This window comes from Gossypium raimondii, chromosome 11 (genome assembly GCF_025698545.1).
Source record: "Gossypium raimondii isolate GPD5lz chromosome 11, ASM2569854v1, whole genome shotgun sequence".
Classification (NCBI taxonomy): Eukaryota; Viridiplantae; Streptophyta; class Magnoliopsida; order Malvales; family Malvaceae; genus Gossypium; species Gossypium raimondii.
Window position 1 is genome coordinate 39,766,165 of NC_068575.1, and position 12,350 is coordinate 39,778,514.

Genomic DNA, 12,350 nt, shown 5'->3' on the forward strand with positions numbered 1-12,350 from the left:
TCAATGAGTTTCAAAGTCAATTCAAGTTGTGGCCAAAAGTGTTTTGTTTTTGTGGTGATTTTAATTTTATTTTAAAAATATTTGTAAGCGTATATCATTCGCTTTTAAAATGTCAACGTACGCTGGTTAAGATAATTTATATATCAAAATTTTGATTTAATAGTAATATTGAGGTTTTAAAAGATGGAGATTAAGGAAGAATTACTCATCATAATAACTGATTGTAATAAAATGTAAATTATGTATTTATAAAGTTTATTAATTTCATTGAGTGGTAAAGATAATTGATAATTAATATATTTTCAGCTTTGATATACAGTACAAAACTCTTGCATATTATTGAAAATTTCTTTCTATGAAATCTCAACGTTTACGTGCAAAGAAACAGAAATGGAAAAAGGAATTGTCTTTGTAGCTTCTTTATTTTCTGAAGTATGCACAGTTGAAATTTGAAACCAGATTGACACGGTTCTTTCCCCCCAAAAAATATTATTTTACTTTTCCAACCCGAAATTGTAATAATTTATTGAAAATTAAATTAAAATAAGAAATTAAATATATTTCTTTAAAAAGAACAGCACAAACCTTACTCGAAAAATTTATTACCATAATGGAGATGTTACAATTAGGGCTTGAAGCTTGACCCGCCAAATCTTCTCTGTTTATCCCTCCGGCTTTGCATTCTTATGAATCGGATCCGGATCCTCAAATTTACTGTTTCGGCCTCGAACCGCCTCGTTCTTCGATAATGGCGGCGAAATCTTCGCCCTCTGCTTCGGCGGATAGATCGGGATCTCCTAAGGACTCCTCGGTATCTCTCGCTCTTTCGATTTCGCTTTCTCTACTTGACATGCATTAACTAGATCTTTCGTTTCGTTCTGATTGAACTATTTTTGTTTGACTTTTCTTTTTTTCCAATTTCTGTTTCAGAATTGTCGACCTATTTGGTAGTAAGATTCATCTGCATTTTGTTAAATGTGGCTGATTGTATTTGAATTTATTTTTGCATTTTAGGGGTTACTACTTCATTAATATGTAGTTTATATTTTACTGTATACAATTATGTAGGCAAAAATGTGACTAACAGATTTTAGGGTTTGTTTTTGAGTTAGGCTATCATCTTATGTACAAGGTATATAATGTAGGTGTAGTTGTTAGAAGCTCGTGTTATGTTTGGAAACATAATTTGAAAATTAGGATTTGAATTTTATTTGTTATATAAATTTTGAGAAGGAATGCATACATTATGTATAGAATAGTTATGATTCACTATGATTATATATTAGAATGGTATAAAACATAGATTTCGAATTCACAAATATTTATAGGCATCCATTAAATCAGTGAGTTTGATAAATAATCACCAATGTTAAATTTAGATGCGCTTTATTACATAATTTACATTATCTTTGATGTACAAATTCAAAATTCGAAATCTAAGTTCCCTAATGCAACCTTAGGGGTCAGAGGTCAGTTTATTCTTCTTTTCCTTGGTTCAGTTAATTTGAAATGTATTTGTTGAAATTTTCTAGTATATGTTTGTCTCAAATGCATATTAATTTTATCATCCTTGCTATTGGACTTTTCATTTTTACACAGATGACAACTGATGAAAAAACTCCCACTGTTAAGGAGGTTTTATTGATTATTGATTCATTAAAGACACAGCTGACAGCTGACCGATCTGTTTATGTAAAGGTGAACTCCTAGGCTATTTGATTATTCATCAGCTTAGAGAATGGTTATATATACTAATCAGTTTGAGTTCATTTTGGTTTCCAGAAAAGATTGGAAGAAAACAGACAAAAATTGGGTGGTATAACGTACCATCTCTACAAATTGTCAAATGAACGAAGAAGTAGTTGGATTAGTGATACTGATAGTGCTCCGGATTTATTGACAAAGAGGCAAAAAGATGCACTAGGCATGCAAAATGGTATTGATGCAAGTAATGGGGATAAGGATCGTTATAGCTGTCAAGAATCTTCTACAGCGGTTCTCATGGGATCTAGTATTCCTGTCAAGAATGCTGTTCGTCCTATTAAGCTTGCAGAAGTCAAAAAGTTGCCACCTTATACTACGTGGATATTTCTAGACAGGTTTGTGAGGTCAACTAGAGTTTTTGTCTACTTCTCTTTTCGTACTCTGTTTCTTTCATATACGGAATTGGACCATGCAATACTGAATACAAGGATTGCATGACATGAGCACGGTACAGAAAAGGTAACTCAAAAGATGACATGAAACAAAGGAATAATATGAACTTGACATGAATGCATGAATGTTGCAAAATCTATATGTAGACTTTTTAATATATCAATAACATATCAAATTTTATATTAATGTAAAATACTTTAGACGCTAAAAAAAAAAAAAGAAAAAGAAAAAACTTTAAGCACAATTATGATTTATGAGACAACAAAATGCAAGAATGCTACATGGAAACATGAATTGCTAGGTCTATGTGGTTTTACTTATATGTTTTCACAATGACTCTTGTTTATCCAATTTTAGAAAATTTATATGAAGAATTGAAGGATTTGCTATGGGGGGGGGGGGGGTAAAAAAGGTTGCTTGTGTTGAATAGCTGATTTTAGGAATAATTCTTTGAATTTAAATAGAAAAAGATAATAACGAACTCTTGCTCACTTAACTTGAAATTTGGTCTCTATGCTTGCAATTCTTTCCTCATCTTTTGAACCATCTTTTGAACCATTTTAATCTGTCTTGCCTGAGTTGTCAGTTAATTTTAATTTTTTCTATTGTAGAAATCAAAGAATGACTGAGGATCAATCAGTGGTGGGTCGAAGGAGAATTTACTATGATCAAAATGGTGGTGAAGCACTTATCTGCAGTGACAGTGAAGAGGAAGTAATTGAGGAAGATGAAGAAAAAAGAGATTTTGTGGAATCTGAAGACTTTATTGTTCGGTTGGTATAATTATATTATCTATTGTGACCATAGTCGTGTTTATGTTCCTTTTGTTTTCTTTTTATTGGATTTTTTTTTTTTGCTTTTACTTACTTTTCTAGTGGAGAAACCTTGAAATGCTCTAGAAACATTTATATTTTTATGTGATTTATTGCTATGTTTTGCAGAAATTAATATTTTGTCTATGTATAAAAGATGTATTTAAATATTCAATATCAAAATATACACAATCTCCTTATTTTAAAATAATAATTGTTAGTAGATTGATGGTTATTGGATACATTACAAGTATAGTAAAAGAGCTGGCTAATAAATAAACTATTTTAAAGGAAAATTAGGGGTGATGAAGACTTCTGTAGCATCTAGTTTGCTTTGATTTGTGAATGTTATTTTAGGGTTTCTTTGTACCTTTTGGATGTTTCCCATGTTATTTTGCTTATTTAACTTCTTCTTTCTTAATAGAAAATAATCTTAGTTCTTTTCTAGAAGGAAAATAAGCTCAGTTAATTATGCTACTTTTGCTAAATTCTAATGCCTATGTTGTTACAAAATATATTTTTTACTCCTTGGACCTGTAAACAATCTTTACAGGATGTCTTAGAAAATGTAGCATACGATTTAATTGATATAGCATTTTTGATTTGTGATATTTGTGTTCTTAAGTTGTTTATATTGACTTTGTGGACCTATAAGGCTGTAAACATATCTTACAAGGATTTTTAAAATTGTTGCCTGTAACTCAATCCAATTATAGCTTATAATTCACACATCTTCCTATCATCAACTTGCCAGAATGACTATCAAGCAAGTTGGTTTGTCTGATCCAGTACTGGAATCACTAGCACAATGTTTGTCTAGAAGTCCTTGTGAAGTCAAGGTATGATTTCCACTTTTAGCAACTGCAATATTCTTTCGAGGGGACTGTTTTTCTCTCCTATCATTTACTGATAAAACTGGTCATAGTGTAAACTTTCGTCTAGCTGTTCCCCATTTTCTTTTTGCTGGCTTTACAGAGATATGAAACACCGTCAAACATCTTATACAGGCAAGATATGAAACCCTTATGAAGGAGGAAAAGGATGCTGGGGCCTCTAAGAATGGGGATGTTGAAGTGGAAAATTGGAATTCTTTTCTTGAAAAGGATCTTGAAGCAGCTCTTGATTCTTTCGACAATTTATTTTGTAGGCGATGCCTTGTAAGCACTTTTCTTGCTCTTTATCAGTTCCGAGTTGCTTTTTGCTGTCTTTTAATTGTACCCTTCCCCCCTGTATTTGTAGGTGTTTGATTGCAGATTACATGGATGTTCTCAGGACCTTATCTTTCCTGTGAGTTGTTCATGCAATTCTAAAGATTTATATTTGTCAGAGTAGACATAGATTCTTATTTTCTCAGTACATTATATTAGCAGGCTGACAAACAAACTCCATGGAACCATCCAGATGAAGAGAATGTGCCATGTGGCCTGCATTGCTATCGTACGGTATATGTTTGACTAATCTCTTCCCTCTTTAAAACTTGATTTACTTAATAGTTATACAGGATTGAATAATTTAATTCTAGGTTCTGAAGTTAGAAAGAAATGGAACAGTTAGCTCACCAATAGATCCCGAAGAAAAGTTAAACTCTTCATCTGATGGTGTTGGGGCTCGAACATCATCCTATAAGAAATCTTCTGGTTCATCTGCTAGGAGGAAGGTAAAATCCTGCCATAGTGAAAATGCTTCATCCAATGCTAAAAATCTTTCAGAAAGTAGTGACTCAGAGATTGGACCTAGGCATGAAGACGCCTCACCTATTCCCCAGTTATCACCTTCTAAGAATAAAATTGCTGGAAAATCTGGAATTCTCAAGAGGAATAGCAAGCGAGTTGCTGAACGTGTTTTGATTTGCATGCGCAAGAGGCAGAAAAAGATGGCAGCTTCTGCTTCTGGTTCTGCTGTGAGTGGAGGTGTTTCACCTATAGACATTAAACTCCAATCTGATGTACAAAAAGAAAATGAAGATGTTACGTCTTCTTCACAGAACGTGAAACCTCCAAATACAGGACGATCTAGGAGGAAAGAGTGGTCATTAGGAGTCCAAGGAGAATTTTCTGAAGTTCCTTCCAGTGAGATGATTAATGGTTTGGCTCAGGCTACTAGCAATGGTGGCCTGAGAAAAGAAGAGTTTTTGGATGAAAACTTATGCGAACAAGCACCAAATGATGATAAATCTTGGAAGGCTATTGAAAAAGGTCTTTTTGAGAAAGGTGTGGAGATTTTTGGCAATAACAGGTGTGTTTATGGTGTTTACATTATGTTTTAAGTTGGTTTTTATATGCAGTTGATAGAATGTGCACCGCATTTGAGTCAAGTAATTTTATGAAAGCTTTTGCCTATATCTTATTGTTATTTTAACACTAAAGAATCTATTTTCATCAAACTCAACAGTAGGTCTCTTCAACATACTCATTTCCTAGTTTTTTCTATAAGATATTGTTGAAAGTAGAAGTTATGATAATTTTCTTTCCTTCTTATTCTCAAAATTTACAATCATCAGGACTCATAGTCTAAGAGTTACTTTTGGCATATGTACTTTCCAGTAAATTGATGCTGTCTACTTACAGTTTACTCTTTTTCATGGCAGCTGTTTGATTGCCAGAAATCTTTTAAATGGATTGAAGACATGCTGGGAGGTTTTCCAATACATGACCTGCTCTGGCAATAAACTTGCTTGCCATGCAGCTGATGGTGTTATGTCTCTTCTTGATGGGTATTCCAAGTTTGACCTTAATGGATCCGTGGTTAGTAATGTTATTTGACTTAGCTTTGCAGGTTTGGGCATTAGGACTTTTTGCTAGACTATATACTTCTAACATTTTCTTGTCTCTAATTTCACATTCTCTTATGTTTCTTTTTTGTTTTCTTATAACACTAGGGAAATAATGAAGTAAGACGGAGATCAAGATTCTTGCGCAGAAGGGGTAGAGTCCGTCGTTTGAAGTATACCTGGAAATCAGCTGCATATCATTCAATCAGGAAAAGGATTACTGAGAGGAAAGATCAGCCTTGCCGGCAGTATAATCCTTGTAGTTGTCAAACAGCTTGCGGAAAGCAATGTTCTTGCCTTTTAAATGGGACCTGCTGTGAAAAATATTGCGGGTGAGCTGTTATTTTTTCAAGCTATATTCCATTAAAATATTTCGTCAATTCATTCCGTCCTTGTCAATTTTGGCTTCTTTAGCTTTCTTAGATTAAGATATAGATTTATGGTATCACATATGCATTGGTTATATTTTTATGTTGGTTCACATATTCTCTCCTGATATTTGCTCGCATGTATAGATGCCCTAAGAGTTGCAAGAATCGATTTAGGGGCTGTCATTGTGCTAAAAGTCAATGTCGAAGTCGTCAGTGTCCATGCTTTGCTGCAGACAGGGAATGTGACCCAGATGTTTGTAGAAACTGTTGGGTCAGGTGAGCTCTAACTTTGATTTTCCCTTTTATTGTTGTGTTAGTAGCCTTAAATGGGAAGAAATGAATGCATCTGCATGCCTAAAAATATGCAAAAGTAGCATTGAAAAGAGATACTTATTTTCTTTGGTAGTGTTGATGTTAATTTTGTATGTTTTCTACCTCTTGGGAAAGGATTATGTTAACTTTGGCCATGATGTAGCTTAATCTGCTTTCTCAATCATGTTTGGAGATCGTACATGCTTCCATATATAATTTATTTCTACTACCTCACATCTATGTGCTATTAGTTTATCATCAGTAATTCATAAATCATTTCTAGAATAAACTTTTGTTATCATAATAAAATTTTTCATAGATGCTACTAATACATGAGTAACATTTTAGCATCTTGAACCAAAATGTAGTTTCTGCTAGTAGTGGCTTTTCTGCTTTTGAATACAAGAGCACAATGTCCATTCTATGTTCTTTGGGGGTTTTAGGTGCATCTTGATTTTAAAATTCTGGGATATGTGAGTTAGATCAACACTTATAATGCTATTATGATGCTTGGAATCTGTAAATTACTAGAAATTAGGAAGCTAGAAATCAGGAAATGATACTGAGTAATAAAGATGAAATAATATCCCTAAACTAACTCCTAAAATCTAGAAATTAATAAATTGATTAACTGTCAACATTTCCCCTCAATCTGGTGAATAGATGTTCATCTTGGTCTAGGGAGCCCCTTTGTAAGGGCATCCGTTACCTGTTGTTTGCTAGGCACATAGGTCAAGCAAATTACCTCCCCATCTATTTTTTCTTTGATAAAATGTTGATCTATCTCAACATGCTTCATTCGGTGGTGATGAACTGGATTATGTGCAATATTTATGGATGCCTTATTGTCACAAAATAGCTTCATAGGTCCTATACTAGGCACATTTGGTTCTTCCATTAACCTCTTTACCCAAATCAGCTCACTAAGTTCCCTGTGCAAGGGCTCTAAATTCAGCCTCTGCTACTGCGAGCTACAACCAGTTGTTGCTTGCTTCTCCAAGTAACCAAATTCCTCCAGATCATCTTACAATAACTTGATCTGGACCTCCTATCTTTGACTAAACTTGCCCAATATGCATCAGTAAATGCCCCCACACTTCTCTGGTAAATTTTCTTGAAGAACAAACCCTTTACCTGAAGTTGATTTTAGATATAGTAGGGTTTGATTGACTGCTTCAAGATGCCCTTGACACAGAGAATGCATGTACTGGTTGACTACACTTAAACAAAAATTGCAATATCTGGTATTGTGTGAGAAATGTCCCCGCTAGATGTTGATATCTCCCCTGGACTCCCATTGCCTGCTTTTCCAAGCTTCATATTCACAACTATGGGTGTTTCAGCTGGCTTGCAACCAAGCATTCCAGTTTTATTTAAAAGATCCAGTATATATTTTCTTTGAGAGACAAATACCACTCTTGCTTTTTTCCACTTCCATTCCTAGAAAATTTCGTAATTGCCCGAGATCTTTGATTTCAAATTCACTTCTAGGAGTCTTCTTAAGCCTCTCCATTTCTGTTGTGTCATCTCCTGTTAAGATAATATCATCCACATACACAATCAAGATAGTTTTGTTACTATTATGTGAATGTTTGAAAAAAAAAGAGTATGATCAGTCTGCCCCAAGGTTTTTAGAACTGGACCGGTGGTCAAACCGATCCGACTGGTTCAATTGAATAAATTATTAAAAATCATAAACATTAAAAAAATAGAAAAGCCCGGTTCAACCTGTTTTTTAGCCTGGCTCATACCGGTTTGTAGGTCAACCAGTTCAATCCCTTATTCTGGACCGGTACCCTGGCTAGTTTCCCATCCAACTGTCTAATTGGCTAATCCGGTTCTGAAAACAGTGGTCTGCCCTTGATGATAACCTTGCCACTTTATAGTCTCTGCAAATCGATCAAACCATGCTCTAGGAAATGTTTAAACCATAAAGTGACTTCTTCAGTTTGCATACCTCTGTGTTGCCAGGCGTCCCATCAAAACCTAGAGGCAAGTCCATGTAGGCCTCCTCATCAAGTTCTTCTTTGAGAAAGGCATTTTTTATGTCCATTTGATGTAGTGCCCAGTTGAGATTAGATGCTAGAGGCAAATCAATGTAAGGCCTCCTCATCGATAATTAAATTGAAATATTCTCAACCAGTATCTGTTAGAAGAATTTGATTGACCTGTCAAACTGATTTTTAACCATTTTGTGGAATGGCTGGAAAATGAAGGTTGCATTTGACTTTTCTTTGAGAGGGTATGCCCAACATGCTCTAGAATGGTCTAAATAAAGGTTATGAACCATTGTGTTCTTGAAATACTATTTACCCTTGAGGGACCCCAAATGTCACTGTGAATAAATGAAGAAGGCTTAGATGACCTGTATGGTTGACTTGGATAAAGAGTACGTGTATGTTTGGCTAATATACAAGTTTCACAACAAAAAGAATTGATATCTTTGTTTATAAATAGAGATGGAAACAAGTTTTAAGAAAGGGAAAACTAGGAAGACCTAACCTATTATGCCATAACATAACTTTACTAGAAGCCAATTGACCACTTAGTACAGCCAGAGCTTACTTGTCTGTTATCCTTAAGATAGTACAGCCCATCTCGCATCTTAGCATTGCCAATCCTCCTTCCCAACAGTAAATCCCGAAATTCAGCAAATGATGGCACACAATTTAAACAATTTGTTAATTTGCTAATAAGCACTAAATTGCATTTTAAGCGTGGAACATGAAGTACAGATAGTGTCATTTCCGCCAACTTTACAGAACCTTTTTCCAGCAACAGGTAATAAAGTACCATCAGCAACCGTAGTTTTTAAGTTTTCCAGGCAAGGAGTATGGGTAGAAAAAAACTTTATAGTAAACTGTCATATGATCTGAAGCTTTTAGACAAGTAGGAGGAAAAACAATTATCTTTCTAGGCTACCCCTAGAAGGTTTAAATAACACCCTTGAAGAACCCTCTAGAGTTGCATCTGCCATGACTGTTCTATTAAAAAATCAGAGAAAAAAATGGCTCTTGATACCATGTAAACAGAGAATAGAAAGAATGTCTGTAAAAGAGAATAGAAAGAAATTACTGTTATTTTTCATTAAAAAATTCGAGGCTATTTATATGCAAGAACTATCTTATTATGATTCTTAGAGTCTGTAAATTACTAGAAACTAGGAAGCTGGAAGTCGAGAAATGATACCGAGTGATAAATATGAAATAATATCCCTAAACTAACTCCTAAAAATATGATTAATAAATTGATGAACTGTTAACATATACACATATTTCAAATTTCCATATTAGCATCTTATCCTTGAAATTGACCTTGCAGTTGTGGAGATGGCACTGGTACTCTTGGAGTTCCTCCACAAAGAGGTGACAATTATGAATGCAGAAACATGAAGCTTCTTCTCAAACAACAGCAAAGGGTAATAGCGTTTTATCTTCATTCTCATTTTGTTATTCCCAGATAGATGAGTGCCTATTGTCTTGGTGCGTGAATATGCTTCAATATATAGTTTTAAATATTCAAGGAAGACTGAATTAATTAGTCCCCCCTTGTTTTGTTCACTCCAGTTTTAATAAATCAAATGGACTCCTCTGAAACATTGATATATCACTCTTGTTTAAGGTCTCCGGAACTGGGACATGACTGTTCAAAGCTATTCCTTTAATATATAAGATCTTGTGTTCTTATTTGCCTCAAGAAATGAATAGTGATTGCATTTGGGCCTTAAAGCACCTGGAAGTGACAATGAGGATTTAAAACTTTTTGTGGTATAGAAAATGTTGTTCTATAGACAGCATATAAGAAGCACCATGCTTATCTGAGGCCAGGAGTGGACTGCTTTGGGGCATTACCGTATTACTACTTGAATAATCCTTCATTCTGATGCTTTTTATATTCTCAAGGGGTGGGATGGGTGGGCAGGTTGGAGGATAACTGGTAGTGGGTGGACAAACATATAATAAAATCCATTTTATTACCTTCTAGAAAATATAAAATGGAAGTGTCCCTTTTGTGCTTGTTCCGTGTGTAGCAGAGCTGTTCTGTTTGTCTAAGACTAGAAAAATATGTGAGTCAATAAAAGTTACATATATGTGTTGACAAGACTTGCCTGCGATATATGCACAGGTCTTGCTTGGAAGATCAGATGTTTCTGGATGGGGAGCTTTCTTGAAGGTAATACATGATTTGTCAACTTGATTTTTCTTAAGTCTTTTCTTTCTGTTTTACACACTGTTTAAATTTTGGGCATTCTTCAGAATAGTGTTGGCAAGCATGAATACCTTGGTGAGTACACTGGGGAACTGATTTCACATAGGGAAGCGGATAAACGTGGAAAGATATATGACCGTGAAAATTCTTCATTTCTCTTCAACCTGAATGATCAGGCATGCCCTTAAATATTTTCACCTTTTTTTATTTTTTTTGGGGGGGGGGGGGGGGCAGGGAAGGGGGTAAGATGTAGTATCTTCTCTCTTTCCATGTACTTAGCAAATGCTAATTCATTGGATATGTAATCCTTTTCAGTTTGTTCTTGATGCTTATCGAAAGGGTGACAAGTTGAAGTTTGCGAATCATTCTCCTGATCCTAATTGCTATGCAAAGGTACACTATATTTTGCCTGCAGGAAATACCTTGTTTGTCTAGAATGCCTGGACATTAAATTATGTGTTTTTTTTTTTTCTATTTCTGATTTCATCCTGACGCCGAGCCATCTCGCTGCAGGTCATTATGGTTGCTGGGGATCACCGGGTGGGAATATTTGCGAAAGAACGAATTAATGCTGGAGAGGAACTTTTCTATGACTATCGTTATGAGCCTGACAGAGCTCCTGCATGGGCAAGAAAGCCCGAGGCATCTGGTTCCAAAAAAGAGGAAGTTGCTCCTTCAAGTGGACGTGCCAAGAAGCTTGCTTAACCCAACCATTCATTTAAATCCTAAATTCAAAATTCTTTTGCCATTCTTTCACAGGTAGAAGGATCATTCTCATTCTCATTGATAGATGATAGGAGAGGTGAATATTCTCTCATTTTGTTGGGCACTCCATTGTCATCTCTACCCATAACTTATTTGATTTTTTTTTTTAATATATGCTTTATTGCAATCTTGAACTGGGGAAAAAACAAAGAACCCGCCACTTACCATCTTTCAATGGATCAACCTCACTTTGAAATGCCATCTTTCAATAGTAGAGATCTTTTTGTTATAAGAGGGTGAGTGTTGCTGTATAAGAAATTAAGGAAACAACGCAAGTGTAATTAATTCCAAACTAAATGAATGATTAAATAGATATTAATTTATAAAATTTAACATAGATAATCAATTTATTAATTTATAAAATTTAACATAGATAATCGATTTTGTTGTATATACACTTAGAATTCTAAAGTTAAATATTCTATAAAAATTTAGAAGTGGAACAAATGTCCACGCTACAAAACTACGAGGTAACATCTTGGAAGTATTAATCCTATGCCTACTCTGTTTGTGAGTGGAATTGAATTAATGATGGTTAGTTGTTTATGTATTTATTTTTTGGTGATTAATTACTTATAAGTAAAGTAAAAATAGTAAAAGAATGCAAAAGTAATTTTAGTTGCAGTGATTTTGGTTAATTATAACAATAGTGATCTAATTATTAGCGTATTTTTGTTTTGGTTATCTAAGTTTAAATTTTTTTATTCTAGTCATTAATATTATTAAAATTTAATATTTTGGTCACTCTCAGTTAGAGGTGTTTATGGGTCGGGTCGGACCTAAGCATGATATTAGCGTACTTTATATTTGTCAAATTTGACTCGACCCAAAATATTGGTTTAAAATTTTGTCCAAACCTGTCCATATTATATTTTAGTTGCAAAAGACTAACTCAAGTCTATTTTAAGTTTGCTTATATTATTTTTTTAATTTTTTAAATATATTATATTTTAA

At 34.3% G+C, this 12,350-nt stretch overlaps 1 protein-coding gene across 6 annotated transcripts; it reads left to right on the plus strand.

Moving 5' to 3' along the window:
- Positions 1–575: 575 nt before the first annotated feature.
- Positions 576–11,731, plus strand: LOC105803935 (histone-lysine N-methyltransferase CLF). 6 transcript variants are annotated; one of them, XM_012636382.2, is made up of 17 exons: positions 576–811; positions 1,600–1,698; positions 1,783–2,099; positions 2,769–2,930; positions 3,724–3,808; positions 3,977–4,126; positions 4,209–4,256; positions 4,337–4,411; positions 4,501–5,204; positions 5,557–5,713; positions 5,848–6,071; positions 6,255–6,386; positions 9,744–9,840; positions 10,548–10,595; positions 10,679–10,807; positions 10,947–11,024; positions 11,145–11,731. In XM_012636382.2, exons 1-17 carry the CDS (start codon positions 749–751, stop codon positions 11,334–11,336), a joined length of 2,760 nt encoding a protein of 919 aa, XP_012491836.1. In that variant the 5' UTR covers positions 576–748; the 3' UTR covers positions 11,337–11,731. The 6 variants fall into 6 exon arrangements, with proteins under 6 accessions (XP_012491836.1, XP_012491839.1, XP_012491837.1 ...); XM_012636385.2 differs by having other exon boundaries at positions 4,337–4,406; positions 4,520–5,204; XM_012636383.2 differs by having other exon boundaries at positions 4,340–4,411.
- The last annotated feature ends 619 nt before the right edge of the window (positions 11,732–12,350 follow it).